General features: G+C 40.7%; 1 protein-coding gene across 2 annotated transcripts; it reads right to left on the reverse strand.

The window, feature by feature from the left end:
* Positions 1 to 32: 32 nt before the first annotated feature.
* Positions 33 to 18528, reverse strand: LOC105025897 (phosphatidylinositol 4,5-bisphosphate 3-kinase catalytic subunit alpha isoform). Of its 2 annotated transcripts, none has more exons than XM_034293639.1 (20): positions 18472 to 18528; positions 15888 to 16501; positions 15580 to 15789; positions 14576 to 14826; positions 14239 to 14484; positions 12032 to 12117; positions 11575 to 11680; positions 10916 to 11068; positions 9391 to 9525; positions 8692 to 8816; positions 7788 to 7869; positions 7397 to 7561; positions 7190 to 7293; positions 5846 to 6017; positions 4897 to 5003; positions 4383 to 4504; positions 4011 to 4260; positions 3791 to 3908; positions 3549 to 3700; positions 33 to 3205 (listed from the first exon to the last, which is right to left on the reverse strand). In XM_034293639.1, exons 2-20 carry the CDS (start codon positions 16237 to 16239, stop codon positions 2935 to 2937), a joined length of 3207 nt encoding a protein of 1068 aa, XP_034149530.1. In that variant the 5' UTR covers positions 16240 to 16501; positions 18472 to 18528; the 3' UTR covers positions 33 to 2934. The 2 variants fall into 2 exon arrangements, with proteins under 2 accessions (XP_034149530.1, XP_010895234.1); XM_010896932.4 differs by lacking the exon at positions 18472 to 18528 and adding an exon at positions 17682 to 17901.
* Between the last annotated feature and the right edge of the window lie 148 nt (positions 18529 to 18676).

Here is an 18676-nt window from a genome sequence, read left to right on the forward strand (position 1 = left end):
TTCTTTAAAGCAACACTTTCCACAAACACAAGTTGTTAGGAGATGCTTTTTATTTGTACATCACATAACACTCAAAGAATTGTAGTTGAGTTAGGATACAATAGACATATTTACACTGAAGAGCAAACTGAAATACAAGCTATACTGTATTTGATAATGTAGGTATATCCCTGGTTAGAGATTGAAGTTTTTATAGTGTTAAACGTTCTTTGTAGCTATTGGCACAATTCATAAAATACTATTTGAACCAACTCTCATGCAGGATGGCTGTTATAGTACAATCATAGTAGCATTGTTGATTGTAATGACAAAGTATATAAAAAATAGAATTCAATGTCTACAAACCTGTCAGAATAAAAGGTATTGTATTTAATGGAGTGATGTAACCACTCCAGACATTTCAGTCAAACAAAGACCATGTTCTTAAATAAGTTGTTTACACATAAAAGGGTTATTTTCTTTTACAGCCCAAGTCAACTTCGAATCTCCAACTTGGGAGACTTGCATAATGACCAAATTATTTAAACATTCACAATCGGTATGGATTTGCCTGTGCGAACCCTCAGTGCTATAAACTACATGGCCATAACAGCTTTGTTTTCATCATACGTGGTTCATCACATTTCAAGTAACATTTCTGAAGCCGAGGTTTTTCCTCTTTAAATACAAATTATGCTTACAGCATATTTTCCCTGTTGCTGTTCACCAAGTGAAAAAGTTTTACAAAGCATAACACACATACATTGACCTTGTGAATGGGCTTTTAAAATGGGTCCAGCCCACAAAACTGCACATATGCACGCAAATATACACACACATACACAAACAAGTTAACATAAAATGCAATTAATGGCATTTGAAGCACTAACAAAAGGCTGGTGACTACTACAATGTAATAATGAATCTGACTAATCTCAGATAGAAAGGGATATAATTGAATATGCATAAAAAAACACATGCAACCAAACTATGGTGTCCTGTGAGACCAAAAGCGTGAAAAAAAGTGCAAATTCAAATGGTATCTGCAACTGTCCATCACCATTCCAGTCGATTGGTTTGCTGCATATTGGAACAACAGGTATTCAAAATAAGAAACTTTTTTGTATTCGGAATAACACCGCAATAGTACACTTTTGAACCTCTACAACCTACAACAGCTCAGACTTTTGTTCCTGTTCCCCAGCCTATAGTCAACTTCTCAGACAACATCTACAAACATAGGCACCATTGTTGAAAAACGAAGTCTGAAGCCATATAGACTTCATTGCCTGTAGGGTATTAGAAATTCTTAATCTGATATTTTAAAGATAATTAAAAGATAGTGTTTTGAAATACTGTGCAGCGAGTCATGTATTCCCATGAATTTTCAACATCGAATAACTTCCCAACACTTGTTTACTACACTCGTTTTTTCTTCACAACTTAACTGATAACTATGAAGGAAAACATATCAGTCCAAAGGCTTTCTATGGTAAAACAGATAAAATATCGATCAGTTCACTTAACAGAAAAAATTGACAACTTTGGCTTTCATTGATTCAGCGAAACATTTAGAAAAATGGAAAGTGCCTCTTTTTGTCTTGATCAGTTTAAAAACAATCTGTTCTGGTGGCGAGGGTAGGTTGTCATCCATCTTCAGATAGCACCTTGTTTCTCTCCAGAGTACAGTACATCAGCTATTCTACACAACGTGATTGAGAATGAGAATACACGGTTTTCATCAGGAAACAAACATCCTTCATTCAAAAGAGGTTTGGTCTTTTAGAAGCCACTGTGGAATACCAACCTTAACCCACACCTCCTTGTCAAAGTGTCCTAGGTCCAACTCATCACAATATTTACACCAACAACGCAATAGTAAAATGAGGGTGCAGAATAGTCATAAATATATTTAGATCTGGATTAAAGAAGATTGGTCACCCAGGTAAACAAAGGGGTGGGCTAGCTGCCTTGAACAGCCATTAAATATCTCAATCCCTGATCGGACATAATCCACCTCCATAAGTGTTCAAGTGAAGTAGTTTTCTCTCAAACTGTACTGCTGATTCTCTCCATGCTCACCCACATCACCGTCACATTTGTTTGCTTCACAATCCGACAGCACCATTCACATGTACAATGAAATGATCCATTCGGAAGAGGTTACAATGACAAGCTTAATGCACTTCTCAAGATTCATTATGAACAAGCTCAACTGAAGGCACCTCATTGAGCAATAGAGGAATTTGACCTAAAAGAAACAAGAGGGACATTTCCAGGGTTTGCTCTCGCTGTACATTCTACATTAAGGCTGCGTTTCTACACTGCAAGGAATTCTTGACAGTTCACTCTACTTCAAGTACTGCTGAACCGGGGCTATGATTTACCAGCCTGAGCAAACAGTGTGTGTGTGTGTGTGTATGGATACCACTAATTGCTAAACATAATATCAACAAGATGACAATGGATTCCAAAACTGTTGTGCCAGAAATACTTCCAGCGGTTCTGCCTTCTGGAAAGTGGTTTTGGGGACAGACCAGAGGGAGGCTGCAGCTCTACAATGACTGATTTCAAACAGTTTTTTTTTCTGGAGAGTTACTATGTTCCATGTCTGAAAAGGCATTAAGAGGAAGCGATAAATACCCTGTGAGCCTGTAAAAGTAGATGAGCAAATACTTCTTAGTTCACAGAAAATTAAAGGAACAAAAAGAATGCATAAACTGGGAAAGGTTCAAATATAACACATAGGAAAAACACTATACTCAAAAAAGCAACGCTTTTAAGCAAGGTGTGTTAGTTGCTAAGATGCTGTAGGAAATATGAATAAAAGTGGATTGTTAAGTGCTCCGGAGGATGATCGGGTATCACCCATACATTTCATGAGGCTGGGACATGCTGTTCGCGGCTGACAGGTGTGCCCAGCGATGCTGGGCTGGGTGAGGGCTATTCCTGGCCTCAGTTGAGTGCGTGCTGGCGGATGGTGTGGAAGATCCAGTCCATCTTGGTGGTCCAGCCCCCATGGTGGGCGTCGTTCATCTGTTTCATGAAGTAGTCCAGGGCCTCCTGCTCCGTCTTGTCCAGCGCCAGGGTCTTACGGATGTAGGCGATGTCGTCGAAAGACTGCAGCTCGGGCATCCCGGAGCCCAGCATCATGGAAAACAGGTTGATGAAGAGGTTGGCATGCTGACGGATTGCCAAGTATGCCTTATAGCACATCTCCTGGAACCTGAGTGGTGGGAACGATAATCTCTAATTTACATCTACATTAAAGTTATTTAGCATTCTTATACAGAGCGACTTACGTTTTGCAAAACTTTCATACTTTCTTTTTAGTTGCTCTGCTGTGATCAGTTGTAAAAGCATAAGTATTGGAGACCACCTGGAATTTCGGCAGGCACAAGTCTACCGGCCACCCGTGGAGACATTGCAAACCAGCTATTGTAACAGATGCTACTGCATACTAGCAGTCTGCCATCTCTTGTTAATTAAGATAGCACTTAACCTTAATTGCTTGTGTAATTCCTTCTGGAAAAGATCTGCTTAAAGACTGAAATGAAAGAAAAATGTACCTCTCAAACTCTCTGGTCTTTGTGCACTCCTGGGTCCCTTTGCTGATCACTATCAAGAAGTCTTGGGTTAGGACAAATGGAACTCGCTCTCGCTTGTAGCCAAATTTCTTTTTCTTGTGGTCCAGGAAATGTCCAAAATCGATGTGGAACAGCTGCAAGACATCCTGGATTAGCACAGAATACAGTAGATAAAAACAGTGTTAGCTTGAAAAAGTGACATTTGTCGGAACTAAGGCTTTCACCTGCCCATCGTCCTTGACCATGATGTTGCTGTTGTGCCGATCCCCAATCCCCAGAATGAAGGTGGCCACGCAGTAACCAGCACATGACCGGGTAAACAAGTCAACCGCCATGTCGTACCTACACACAGACAACATCAATTCTCAGCTGTGATGCGTTTCAATTTGAAACATTTAAAAAATATATAGAAGAACAGAGCATGTATAGGTTTTTCCCCCTCACATCTCTCCCTTGTTCTTGTCTTTGAGCCACTGGTGTAGTGTTGAGCTGTTGAACTGCAGCGCCCCCTTCAGGCCTCCTTTACATTGGATCTGCATGATGGTGTGAGAGCTTCGCACCACCTCGATTAAGCCCACACAGTCCCCGATGGACATGCAGCCATACAGCAACATCCTGAGGTCCAGACCCTGGTTCTGCCAGATGTTCTCCATGATTCTGATGATCTGGAGTGTTAGCATGTCCTGCCGCAGGTCTGAAACAGAAAAATGGTCTGGTTTGTTTCAGGGTAGAATCTAAATAAATTCCACCTGTTTATCCAGACTGATGAGAATACAACATTACAAGAACAACGTTTAAATATGAATTTGGAATCACCGTCTCCGTTTTTGAATATAATCTCATTGTTCTGGAAGAGGAGCTCGGACATGATGTCTGGGTTTTCCCAGTTGAGCCACAGGGGTCTTTTAGCAGACGACATAATTCTGCACTCCTCAAGCCTGGTGGGAGGGAGAACCACAGCATTTCAACACGAGGAATAAAGGACCACGATGGGAGTCATTGTAGGAGGCAAGCTAAACAGGCAGCTACACTGGTTTCATTGATCAGTCGCACAAACCGCTGCAAATGTAACAAGGACGTCGGGGACCTTCGATGACAATCGCTTACCGTTGACAACACAGGAATTTATACAGGAGCAAAATCTTATAACGTGGGAACCACACTACAACGCCAAATTGGTTATGAATTTGACATTACCATTAGCGTAACTAAAGTAGAGATTGACACAGCTCTTTCAGGCATTGAAACAGTGCGTCCCATTTAGCATTTCAATAGGGTCTCTGTTCAGGCTGTGGGTGACTTAGACAGAGGTGTGTGTGCGGTAGCCCACCGTATGTTTCCCAGCTGGTGTGCGGGGTTGAGGGGGGAGGTGAAGTTCTGCAGGGCATCCATGTAGTCCGGCCTCCTCATCTGCTCCACCAGGAACTTCATCTGCACCTGCAGGGACCACACAGAAAACCCTGTGAGGACGGGACCTCCAGTGGAAAAGTGAAGTAGGACAGCATGATTAATTGAATAATGATCAAAACGGCAATATCCAAATCGTCAATTTCCACGATATTCGGCTCTAGTATTTTTGTAGTTTACTTTCATACCTGGACAAATCTCTTAACTGTATGCCATGGCACCGAAGCGGCAGTTGCAGATTTCTAACTCCTCATTGAAACTCAGTCTTGGCTACATTGTTTTGTTTTCAGTGATACAGTACACAATGCAACTGCAAGCAACAACGTCCGCTAGAAGCTAACAAGTTGCACCAAGATATTTCCCCACATAAAAGCATGGTCATTAATGTCAGTTTCAGCTTCACATTCGGTGTCAGGAAACAGACTTGACACGGGAGAAAGTATTGCTGAAGGGTTTAGGTTTGCGTAACTACCGGCAACGGTACCAACGTAGCAAAACACCGTTGCATTAGTAGATGTTTTTCAGTTAGCAGGCAATGACATCTATGATCTCATTTTAGGAGTGAGTTTATCTACATCCAATGTTTGAAAATCACAATTCATTTTAATTATAATATATGTCCCAAAAAGTCAATCTTTTATCAAAAGATTCAATATTTTATTTAAATCATACAGCCCTAATGTGAAGTCTAGTTTTCCCTATGGTGGGGTAAAAGGAGCCACCAGTGTCATTTTATTAAGTGAAACAGAAACGAGCAGTGGTAAGCTGAAACAGCCCAAGATCCACTAACAGATCAACAGGTCATGGTGTTGCACGGCAGGCCTGTATGTGTTGTAGAGAGAGCAGGAGATAAAGAGAGAGTGCTGGGTTACCTTCTGAGTCTCATCCTTCTTCTCCTGTTTGAGGATGTCTGTGAGATTGATGAGTTTCTCCATGGCCTCCACCTGCCTGCTCAAGTGCTTCAGGTACATGCCGCAGGCCCGGCAGTAGGACTCCAGCAGAAGGCCAAATCGCTGGCTCACTGTCTTGTTGTGCATCTCTGACCTAGGGTACATAGCATACAGTCAACGAGGGTGAATGATAGGGTATTAACACCACGGCTGGAAATTGGCAGGGACCTCGCCATACAATAACACTGATCCATGACCGTACTAATAACACATTAACATTCCATGTGCTCTGATGTCCTTTCAGGTACTTTTAATGGGCATTAGAATATTCCTTTGCATGTACCATTCATAAGCATATTACACTCATATGTATCTATAATACTCAATACTTCTACCATACTGTTCATTCTCCCCATCCTACTCTTTCAAAATGTATGCTAGTTTACATGTTTTATCCATATTACTGCCATACTTGCCATATCTACAATATTCAATACTATTACCAATATTGCTGCTAGTTACCAGTACTCTTTTAAAACTGCTGCTAAGTACAGTGCTATGTATATTATTGCTTTATTATATTATTGCCTCTTGATATATTCTTTTTCTGTTTGTAAATGTTTTTCTTAATATTGACTACATAGTTGTAGTGTGCTATGCCACCATTCATAAGTTTATTACACTCATATATATCTAACTGATGTTAGTTCACACTTGTATATTACTGTCATTCTTGCCATATTTAAATGTTTAATAATACTCCCCAGACTGCTGCTAGTTTTGCAGAACTCTTTTTTTAAACTGCTGCTAGTGTACAGCAACAATGTATATTGTTGCTTTATTTTATTATTATTCTCTGTCGAGCTATATTTTTGCTTATATACTCTTCTTCTGTTGTTGTCAGGTGCCATGCCACAATAATTTCATTGTGTGCCGTGTTGTTCAGTGCATTTGGCAAACAAACCTTGAAACAGAAACAGGTGAAACAACATCACATACTCTCACAATATTCTATTTATTGCAATTTGATAAGGTGATAATATTACAATATGACATTTCAAGCATATTTCTCACCCTTTGTCCACAGCAGAGGTTCAAGAGCAAGCCATGACAAAACATGTTCTGCTCATTCATGGAATGGAAAGTGCAACAGAAACCAGTTCCCAAATTAAAAAGAAGCTTTGGTGCAGGTTCAGATAACTAGTGCAAAATACTGCACAATACATCCAAGAATTGGACCTGTTATTGTTTCCCCCTCTAACTAACATAGAAAGTCAAACATGGTGTAAGGAATTAAATAATCTCAGTAAAGTTTTAGTAACTCACTTTAAGTGCCAGAAAAAGAAGTGTCCTATCCTTTGGTTTGTCAGGGCCCGTTTCAGCAAAAACCGTACTAGGGGGTTATCAAGGTATTGCTCGTACTTCAGAACCTGAAGAAAGAATATATGAGTGAGTTCATCATTGACATTTTATTTCTCACGACAGCATGAAAAGAAATCTATGAAATGTGAGAGGAAGTTAAATAAAATGTACCTGAACCAACTGAATGAGGTACTGAGAGAGTTTGTCGTCGGTCAAGTACTTCTCAAGGCAGCGAACCGCAAAGTGTCGGATCATTGGGTCTGGATAGTTACAGTCCAGCAGCTCCATGGCCTGCTCAGGTTTTATTGCTGGCCAATCCTTCAGGAGGCAATACATCTAAAACCAAGAAAAACAGCACCAGCATCACCTCCAGGGACCCCCGGTAGAAGAGGCACTACAGAAGATAATCACACAATTCAATGACAAAATTCCCAATAGTGGTTCCAGAGGGGTGACAAGAGTTTTGCAAAAATTTCTAAATTGTGTATGGAAGCCTCTTAACATGCACAAGCCCCAAACAAAAAAATTTTGGGGCTTGTGCATGTTATGAATAAAATGTCACCTGCGCTACTTCATCTCTTGAGTTCCACTTCACAGCCAGTAGAATCTTGGGCAGGATTTCAGGTATATTTACACAGTAGTGCCTGAAGAGTAGGAGACAATGGATGTTAGCCAAGGTCTCACTAGCAAGTTCGGTCAACTCATCTCCAGAGAAAAGTATGACTGTCTCTTTCTATGGTGGTTACAAAGTTGCCTGACAACTCAAACTGAAATCTGCCACTGCACCATTCACTACATATTTCAGTCAGACTGCAACTCACTCTTGGTGGGGCTTCCGTCGTGTGCAACCCCCTAAAACTCATTCAGAATGCACTGGCCCGTCTGGCGTTTGACCTTTCCAAGTGCTCCCACATCACCCTAACTCTTTGAACTCTTCACCGACTTCCAGTTGAAACTCAAATTTGCCTCAAGGCTATGGTTCTTACTTAAGGAGCAACAAGAAGAGCTTCTCCCTACCTTCATGCAATGCTTAAACCTTACATCCCTACCAGGGCTCTTCCCGATCCATTTAGTCAGACCTTTCGGAGGCTAGGATGTCAGGGTTTCTACCAATCTTCAAAAAACATCTGACATCAAACCTTTCATAGAGTACTTAAAATAGTTCCATTGCCACCACCTCGGACTGTTGCCTTTGTTAACTTTTTATGTTTATTATTAGTTTGGTCGTGTTTCCAGCACTGACCTTTTCCGATAACTAATTAATTGATTAGAATGCACTTACTACGAAACTGTGTGGTTGTTTCACTTAGCTCTTTAAAATGAATGCACTTACTGTAAGCCAGTCTGGATACAAGGGTCTGCTAAATGATGTAGATTTTCCAAAGACAATAATGTCTGTGGGCGTGAAGGTAGGCCAGAGTAGGCTTTAGGGGAGCTAGGCAATTGACAGCAGCTTCTGACTCTACCTGTGCCTCCATAGGAAGTCCTTCTCCTGTTCTGTGATTTCAGACAGGGGATCTCTGTTGCAGACCTGTCTCAGCTGCTCATTATCAATGTCTGTTAAGGCATGGTCTCGCGCCACTCTTTTACTCTGCAAGGGATCAGACTTCAAATCAAACTTGGAACCATATGTGGTAGTCATAATTTAGACCGGCTACTCAAAGCATCTCAAATTGTTTATAATTACAGTGAACAAACATATAAACATGAACCGTTGAAATCCATAGATTAGGGCTGAACTAATATAGCTGAAAGGACAGTTGATTTGGTATATGAACTGTAACTTGGCAACATTTCAGAAACTGTTGCATGTTGTTATATTTTTGGTTTAATTTGAGTTACAAATATGCCGTAATCTAGTTAAATGAGGTAAAAAGAGACATGGCCTGTGAAAATTATATAATTTTTTTGTTTCTGTACTTTGAAATGATTGAACTGAAGGGATCAAAGTGCACATTGTCAGCTAGTAATTCTAAAATTAGAGCCTAACAATTTGAATTAATTAATTCATGGAATGCTTTGGCGAGAAATTAAGAGTAAACGATTTCAGGTCATTTTAGTACATGCGCAATTTCAAATCTATATTGCTGGAGTGCAGAGCCATATCAACAACAAATGTTCCAGTGGTCAAACACCCCTGAACTGAAATGTGCATATGCTATTACCTGTCCTGACTGGGAGTAGTTGAAGCCCAGTTCCCTGGATATGGTCCGGTTAGCATGTTCCTCCACCGTGGCCATGTCTGGGAACTTGACAGCACTGCTAAAGTAGTCAAACTCCAGCTCTAAACAAGGCGTTTCCTGTGTAGGAAAGGAACATTTCAGTTTGTCTGTTTAGCTCCTTCAAACTACTTGCACATACAAATGGCATCCAAAAGTTCAACTAACTCTGAGAAAACAAAAATTCCTTCCTCAACAAAATCCTCAAGCACCCCTTTAACAATCCCAAAAACCTTCTACTAGGGATGCAGCGATACAGTGGGCCCAGGGTTTGGTATGTATTGCGGTTTGTGGGTCACGGTTTTGGTACAGTTTCGGTATGAATGACGCCATCATGTTAGTCCAGTCACAATTGTCTCATTAACCTATAGTAGTCAAAACATATCACCATATCAAATAAGGCCAATGGAACATATCATAGGCCAATGTTTCATTGATATTGCCTAACATTAGGCCTATTTATTAACATTTTAAGCACAGCATTGTGCACAGTATGGAAGTGTGACATTTCCAAAATGGAAAATGCATATTGCATACATGTTATTGTTCGAGCAGTTGGATGGTTGGAAATACCAGTTTGAAATGTAGGAACGTTACAAGGGGAGAACAGAAGATTCAAAAACTTTTCGATAGATCACAGATTAGGGTATACCCAAGGCACCACACCACCGTCTTTGCCTGTACATATTGGGATGATGTGCTTTCAGATGTCTGTTGATGACATCTGAAAGTGCATCATGAATAAAAACATTGAGAACCTCTCTTTCCAAAATCCTCCTATCCAACTATGGTAGTTATATTTGACTATTGTCACAAAGAGAATTTCGTCTAGTCTTGTTTTTGTCAACCAAAATAAAAAGATACTGAGAGAGTTTGTAGTTGGTCAAGTTTTCTGTTTCTATTCAGTTAGTTACCGTCTCGTCAAGTGCCACTGAAAACATTTTCATCACTCTTTTTGTTGATGAAATAAACACTACTGAACGCTGAATCCAAAATTTTCCCACACAGCAGATTTGAAAGACGTCGGTGCCTCTTCAAATTTGCTTCTCTCCGTCTCACTAGCGCTCGCCATTGGCACGTTGTAGCTGAGAGAATATTTGTTTTTAGTTTCCACTCTCTTCATGGGGCCCCTTTAAGGAGGTGTCCCACTGAGATGTCACTGCAAATCGTCCATTGGTTGTTTAAGGGGGAGGGTGTTGCGGTCACTGCGATTGCCACATTTTGAGACATTGCTGTGGAGTAAAGTTCGTCAGCCTTCGGGAGCCCCCTAACGGCCTGGAGCTCCAAGCAGTTGACTGTGGATCTGAATCTACAATGTGTGTGTAGTCTGCAGTGCATTAAGCAAGTTTGAAAAATTATAGGAACATGACCTGCATATTGTAACTATGTGGTTCACGTGCGTATGGACCCGTAGGGGGCGTACAGAACAGTTTGATAACATACCGTGTACCATTGCATCCCTAGTGTTTACCTTGTTGGGGTTGGAGCCTGTGACTCCGATGGGATTGAGCAGGTCCTCCAGGCCATGCGGCACAGGCCACAGGTTCAGAGCCATCTTCCCAGAAACCAGCGTGTGAGTGTAGTCGAATAGATTGACATTCCCCCACGCCAGTGGACAATGCTCCTGGGAAGAAGGTCAGGGTCAGAGTTACTTTGGTTTCTTCCCTGCAAATTGTAAATGGTCACCCCTCCAAAGATGATAGTCAGTACCCAATCAATAGGCTTGACTGGGGGAGATGAGCACTTCTTAATTGACCCGTAGAGATTTAAATATGTATTGAATTGGAAAGAATAGCAGGGAAACAGAGCCATTACAATATAGTGCAATTTAACAGGCTGGGAGCGATACAGCAGTTTGCTCACAAAGAATGGCCTTTAGATGTGTTTATCTTTAATTCATCATGGGCACGAAAACCCATCTCCCTGACCTCCAGGTGATATCACTCAGCCCAGGTGTTGGTTTCAGCCTCCATGCCTAGGTTACAACAGCTGAGACCTCTCCATGCCAAAAATCGATAAGTAATTCAACAAGCACACGATGACTGTAGAGGATATCTGGGGGCACTCTGACCACTGAACACCGTTGTTGAAGGTGGTTTCTGTAGGCGTACGACTAAACGGATTGCTTACCTCCTTAGCCCCTTTCCTGCCTTTCACAGAGCAGATGGAGAGGCAGAGGCGTGCCGCACGGGGGATGTCGGGAATGTACATGTCGTAAGCCAGCCACTCGTTCCACCTGAAAGGCAACCATGAAAAGGGTGTGGCTCCGAATCGCAAATTTGAATATAACACATCAACACACACCTCACAATTACCACTGAGACGGGATAAACAGGAACAAAAAGCTGACAGCTCTTTATACATGACTCACACCATCTGTGACACCACATCAAACGAAACATTTCACTTCCAAAACGTTCCATCAAAACAAACTGTAGTTACACTTTCAAGTGGGTCCCTCCCTGTTTCATCAAAAAGAATGGACTTATCTTCCTTTGGCCAATAAACACTCAGTTTGAAAAAACCTGGCTGTATCGAAAACATTTTGTTTGGCTAAATAAATAGATTTGTGTTGTGTGTGAAATACCTGGGATTAGAGCAGGGAACTCGCTGCGTGTTGACATTGTCACACATCTGTTCACCTCCGTGGTAGATGCCAGTTCGTACATAAATCTACATAGAAAACAAGAAGACCACACTGAAACACCCTGTCAACCACCAGGAACAGTAGCAGCAGCGGCCTGATATCCAGGCTCTTCCAGACGGTGTTGAATGGTTGCAGTGTCATTGTTCTCAGCTATATTGAAAACATTTTAGAATAGCAGGAAATTTGCTTTACAATTACAAACATTTCTATCAGCTTTTTGGAAAAATGTGTGAAATTTCCCCAAATTGTCTTACACATTATCAGCCCATGACCAGGTTCACCACCTAAGTGCCTTTTTTACAGATAAATAGATTGAGATACAAATAAACTGCCTGCATTTATGCAATTATAACATTAATGTGCATCACTGTTTTCTTTTCTAGTCTTAAATACTACTACCACTAGTGTGATGGTTGTAGCCATTGATTGTTCAAACAAATCTCCCATATTGAAAGGGATCCTCGTGGTTTGCATGTGAGCCCAAATATATACAAATAGCTAGCTACACTGTTTTGAATGCTTCATGAATAAATCTGATTAAGCTATATAAAACCTATACGGCTATTCTGTTTAAATAATGTCTTAATTGCCTGTCGTCACTGAAATTATAACAAATGTTGATGCTTTTTCCAACTGTTGTTTTGTTAGCCGAATTTGACCAACAACTGATCGTTCTACACTGGTGAGTGGTGGTACTGATAAACCAAGACTGTAGAATCCTTAAGCTTCATTTCAACCTCCACCAACCATTAGAAATCCTTCTAGTGTGCTCTGAGACGCATTACAAATGTCAATATATTTTTGCACTTTGGTGAAAATGTGACGAACTATGACTCAAACCGCAATACATACCGGACTGTGGGTTAGGATTACCTTTGCACCTTTATTGGCGAGGACACAAAAAGTTTCAATTGCCAAACAATTTTGTTTAACAATTATTTTTACTTAACATTTTACTAATGATACACGATAACAGGCCAACTGTCATGATACCTGGTACCCTTACAGTTCTGCATGCCCAAACGTAAGATTTGCTCATACCTGTGATATGGCAGAAGGTAAAATCACTATAGAGCCATATGTACTCTTCACACACTGTACACCAGGGGTATTCAAATCTTACCATATGAGGTTTTCTATTCTATCTCATCATTAATTGGACTCACCTGGTGTCTTAAGCCTGAATAAGTCCCTGATTAGAGGGTTGCAATGAAGAAATGGAGTGGAACTGGCTTGGAGGTCCAGATTTGTACACGCACTTCTATCCAATGTCTGTTCATCCAATTCCCTCCATATTTGCATACTGTTTAAATACGGTGTTTAGCTAGCTAGCTAAAAAGCCTAACAATCTTCATCAAAAAATTAACCCAATAAGTAGTTTAAAATGGCCTGTGACATGGTTGATCAATTTCTATCAAATGTGTATGAATCTGCCACCAAGAGACAGTATGGTAGCTCTGCTAAATTTGGGCCTTTAGAAACATTAATGGTTTGAAATAAAAGCTGTGTTTTTACTTTCTGGCTGTGTGACATTAAAGCCGAGGCAGTCAGACTGACTTAGGCTCTTTGTTCTAAACAGGCAAACGGAAATTATAAAATGTAACCACTTATATTGCACTGTGAGCCCGTCCAATACTTAAAACAAATGTTTTCAAGAACAGACTCCTCCCTTCCTACAAACAACAGGCTGCCACAGTTAAATTATACTGGAAAATAGTTTTGGAATAGCTGGTATGGGGAATGTAATTTTATCCACCCACTAGTTCTCCTGTCAAATCTACATGAAAATGTAGAGGATGCGGCACAGCTGACACGGACTACAAGTGGATGAAGCACTTACTGGGATATAGAAATGACACCAAGCTCTGGAATGAGTTTAAAAGATTATTTTTTAAAGAATTCAGTTTCTCCATCAAACACCTGAAAATGAGAAATAGGCCCACAACCTCCCACTAGATCTATATGATTCACATGGATACGTTTGTGTTAAACAAAAAGGAAGATTACAGCTGAAAATATAACAAGATTTAGCATGGCTTTATAAGCAAATATATTTACTGTAAAAAATAATGCACATTTCTCTAGTATAGGCAACTAATGATAAGAAGCAATGCTGGACCAAGTACCAATACGCCTTAGATAAGTACCTTATCGATGTCCCGGATATTGACGTTAACGTAGGTGGCACAAAGCACTCGTATTCGCAGCGTGCCATTGATGGTCCACAGGGACTTGGTGGAGGTCTCTCCATTCATGTAGGCGGTGGCGGTGGAGATGCGCCGGGCGTAGGATGGCATGGAGAAGCAGTCGGTGGGCAACTGTGAGTAAAGGCTATCCTTTGCCATCAGCATAAGGTTTGGCATCCGACCAAGCATAATGCAACTCCGCACGTACTGGAAAAGATTAAGGATTCAGATATTTTTAAGCAAAATGAAGCTTCAGTGTGGATGTGTCAGTTACATGTACAGTTGAGGGCCAACAAACCTTATATTGACTCAGAGGGTATTTTTCCAAGAGGTACTCGTCACAGCCGCACACCTTCAGGATGTACTTGCCCTGGTACTCCTGCACACACATCTTGAGCTGTTCTGCGGACAACAGCATGCTCCGAGTCTTCTTCCTGATGGCCTCGGCTATCACCTGCTCTGGCACACAATCATGGTTGATCTTCAGGGTGTACTTCTGCTTGTCGTTGTTGGGAGACACGATCACCCAGATCACCACAATGATTTGACCTGTATAAGGAGCATCAGAAAGGTATCGGGAAGTTCAGGTCCACCCCCATTAGGGTCTTGCCTCCCCTCTGTTTAAAGGAAGCTAAACAGATCCATACGTATCACTAAAAGTCTAATGTTTCATGACTGGGTCATAATCCTTTGTAGCTTAAACCGTAAAGAAGTTTGAGATCCACATTTAAAAGGAACAAAACAGCCCATCCCTTGTTTTAGGGATTGGCTGTGCACCCAACTTTCTTGGAATCTTAAACCAGTTGGACCAACAGACCTGGAGCTTCCCGAGGCTCTTGTGGTGCTCAGATTTTGTGTGTGTTCATTCTGCTCTGCTTATAAAGAACTTGTGATTCAGCTTTGATTGAGCTGTATTAAAACCTGCATTGTCACCAATATAGGCTAGAGAATAAACATGCGTGCTGAACGTGTTCACTACATGTGCCAAAGCTTTGGGAATCTCAGGATCCCTTAGTCCGCAGACTAAAAGATCCTGAGAAAGTCGGATCTGCTATTTTTTATTAATACCATATTTAGACGCTGAAGGTAGTCACTGAATGGAGTTTCTCTCACAAACCCATTTTTTTTTAAATCAGCTGATCCCACATTTAGTGGCAACACAAGGGTAAGCCTATGTGTTGACAAAGTAGGAAAGACCCAAGTTTGTTGTTGTCTGAAACACACTGGATCCGCTTTAGGCATCCTGCAGCATCTTGACAATGCAGTCACACGTCTGATTTGAATTGATCCAACAATGTCTACCTTTGTCGAGTTTGCCATGGATGTGCTTTGGAAGTTCTTGTGTCGATTCCACGTTGGGAGGGTAAACATACAAAGCCCGACTATGAGGTCCGTTGGCATCTCGGAGTTCTACCGAATCCTTACAGACATTAAGAATATTCCTCCTGAAGTCCTGCACTTCGGGGTCCTTTACTAAGTCAAACTCACACACAGGCATACCAATAGCAAATCCTGAAAAAGAAACATTCTTACTAATAGGAGGTTTTGGAAGACACCAAAGATTCACATTTGCTTAGTTCTACAGAAGGAAGGTTGTAAGTGAGTCTTACCAATTTCTCGGTTCAGAATTTTCTCCTCCCGGTTGCCAACAGGTTCAATGACTTTCAGAAAAGGTTGAAAGAGTCTGAGATCACATAGTCTTCGAGTTTCGTCATAGAACTCCTCACGCTCTGCCTCTTGAGTAACACTGACAAAGATGTAGGATGTCTCCTCCTGTAACAGGTGATGCAGGGGATACTTCCTGGCCTCCTTGAACAGTTCATGTTTGATGGTGATGAGCGTAGCCTCACGGAGGCACTCCAGGGTCAGGATCATCCCGTTTGGTAACAAGCAATCAACAAAGATCCTGGGGGGCATCAAATGGATGCCCCATAGCTCACCAGAAGATGGTCTAGGAGGCATTTCTGAATTTCTCACTCACACAAAGTTCATAAAATTGTTATATTGCTTGATGTGAAAAAAATGAATAATAGCACATGTATTATGAAAATAACATAACTAAGAAAGAAGGCCCGGGGGTATGGTATATTTCCAATATACCACAGCTAAGGGCTGTTCACAGGCTCCATGCAACTTGCCCTTTTCATTTTTCCAATCATCTGATTTCAAATGATGTTGTCTTTATCTGCTGATTGGTAGCTAAACCTCTCAGCACGGTGTCATTCTGTAATTAAGAGGGACAGTGAGATCAATAAAACAATTTGAATTGAAAAAGAGAAAGAAAATACTCAATTTCAGAATGAATAGCCCACAAACAAACTCCCATACATTCTCTCCACTGTTGTAACTAGTTAATACTAGAGAAAAAACATACAGCAAGAAGTGGGTGTGGTAACGTTAGCGGGGTGTAATAATGTTATCCAAACGGTTGGATCAGACTTGTTTGCGTTTGCTTCCGTTTAAGAAACGTTTTTTTTTTTTACAGAATCCGCAGAACAAATGTAACCCTGGCTATCCAAAGACCCTCGAATCACTTAATCATGTTGCTGGAAATGTATTTGTTACCGTTGCCAGAGCTGTTGGTTTTATGAGGAGACATACAAACCAAATTACAGCATAACGTCAGATCAGATAGCTAACGTAAGCTAATGTCCAATCTGATATGGATTGTAAAGAAATGCTGTAGATAGCGACGGCAGTTTATGATACCACAACAAAGTACCCTAGTCTAAACAATAACACCGGGTGTTAGTTCGCTACAGTAACTAACTACAATCAGTGGTAGTAGATAGGTAGCATAATTTATACGTCGCTATCTTAACTTTCTTCTGGAACAAACCATTTATAGTAGATCATAATGTATAGTAACACTGTACCTTTACTTCATTGTTGGTAAAATAAAACATCTTAATATACATATGTATATAAAATGGGTATTGTAGTTGCACAAATTGGCAACCTAGTTTAAGCGTCAATACAAAACTAGAGTCACCGTAACTGTAGTGTAGGTAGCTACAGTAACGCCAATCAGTACTGTCTATAGCTAGCAACCGTATACATTAATACATATTGTTACTACTAGATTATAAATGACAAAATATTACAGACAGAGAAATAAAGAAAAAAACTATTTCGTTAAGTAACAACAGAAACTGTAGTGTTCACGCAATTTGCAAACCGACCTTGCCAAATCAAGGTTTGTTTTGGTATTAACTAACTGTAGCTAGTGCTAACTAGCTACAGTAAGTACAACAGCCAGCTAGCAAAAACATAACGCCATTATTAAGGCTAGTCTCTGTCTTTCTGGGCTAATTGTTGTTAGCAACCCAATTAAAATAAAAATAGCTAATGTTTTTCCTAAGAATTTCGATAGCTAAAATTCGCTTAAATCTGACAATGCTTACCAAAGCATGCTTCCTGTCATTACACTGCGATATGACCTGGTTGGCTAACGTCACAGCTTGCGCCAGCTAGCTTCTACCAGATAGCTTCCTAAAAAACAGCAAGCCTCTTTTACTGGGTTTGGGTTATTGGGTTCCAACGAGTATTCCTGCGTTCCTTCGTTAATGCACCTCATTGAAGCGTCTGGCTGTCCACGACCGAGTGTGTACTCAGCGAAACACCAGCAAATAGAACAAAACAGGGTGGGACCTAAATGCATTTGTCCAATAGAAAATAGTTCTGTTTGCTAAAACGTTTATTTAACTACAGAATGAATACATGCTTGAATTAATCGTAGGCTATGTACCATATTATAACAGTCGAATACATGATCATAGCTATCGGAAACAACAATAGTGCATTATCAATATTAACCGATATCCTACTAATCATTTTTCATTAATGTATATTAGGTTACTTTCATTGTGTTCCTCAGCTCCTTTTTAGATAGTCAGGAAAACGTTGACAGCTGCAACTATTTACTTATTTACTGGCCTTATTTTTTCCACACATTTTATTTTGCTTGGTTGTGTAGGCTACTGTCAGTGGTCAATGCTACTTGTGCACGGCCCTACTCTTGCCATAAGGGTATCGAGTTTCTGTTGAATGGCCTTAACTTTGCATCAAATACCCTTGCTAGATCACATTCACTGGCTTAGAGAAGACCAATTCCCATACCGTTACGTTAAGTATACGTCATTATTAGTACAGAATGTCTTAATTTACATCAAAACGTAATTCAAGTGTATTCACCATCTCGTGATCTTGTGTTTCATGCTATCATATTGGTAAATCTAGTGTAGTGGCGCATAAAAAGTCCGACGCAGATTTATTGGTTTCGCTTGACGGGGGATTTCGAGAGTCTGATGCATTACCATGGACAACCCATGGACTGTACCAACCAGACAACACCATGCGCTGTCAAAAAGCATATTTTTCACTGGGCTTTTTTAAATGT

Source organism: Esox lucius, chromosome 8 (genome assembly GCF_011004845.1).
Source record: "Esox lucius isolate fEsoLuc1 chromosome 8, fEsoLuc1.pri, whole genome shotgun sequence".
NCBI classification, from domain to species: Eukaryota; Metazoa; Chordata; class Actinopteri; order Esociformes; family Esocidae; genus Esox; species Esox lucius.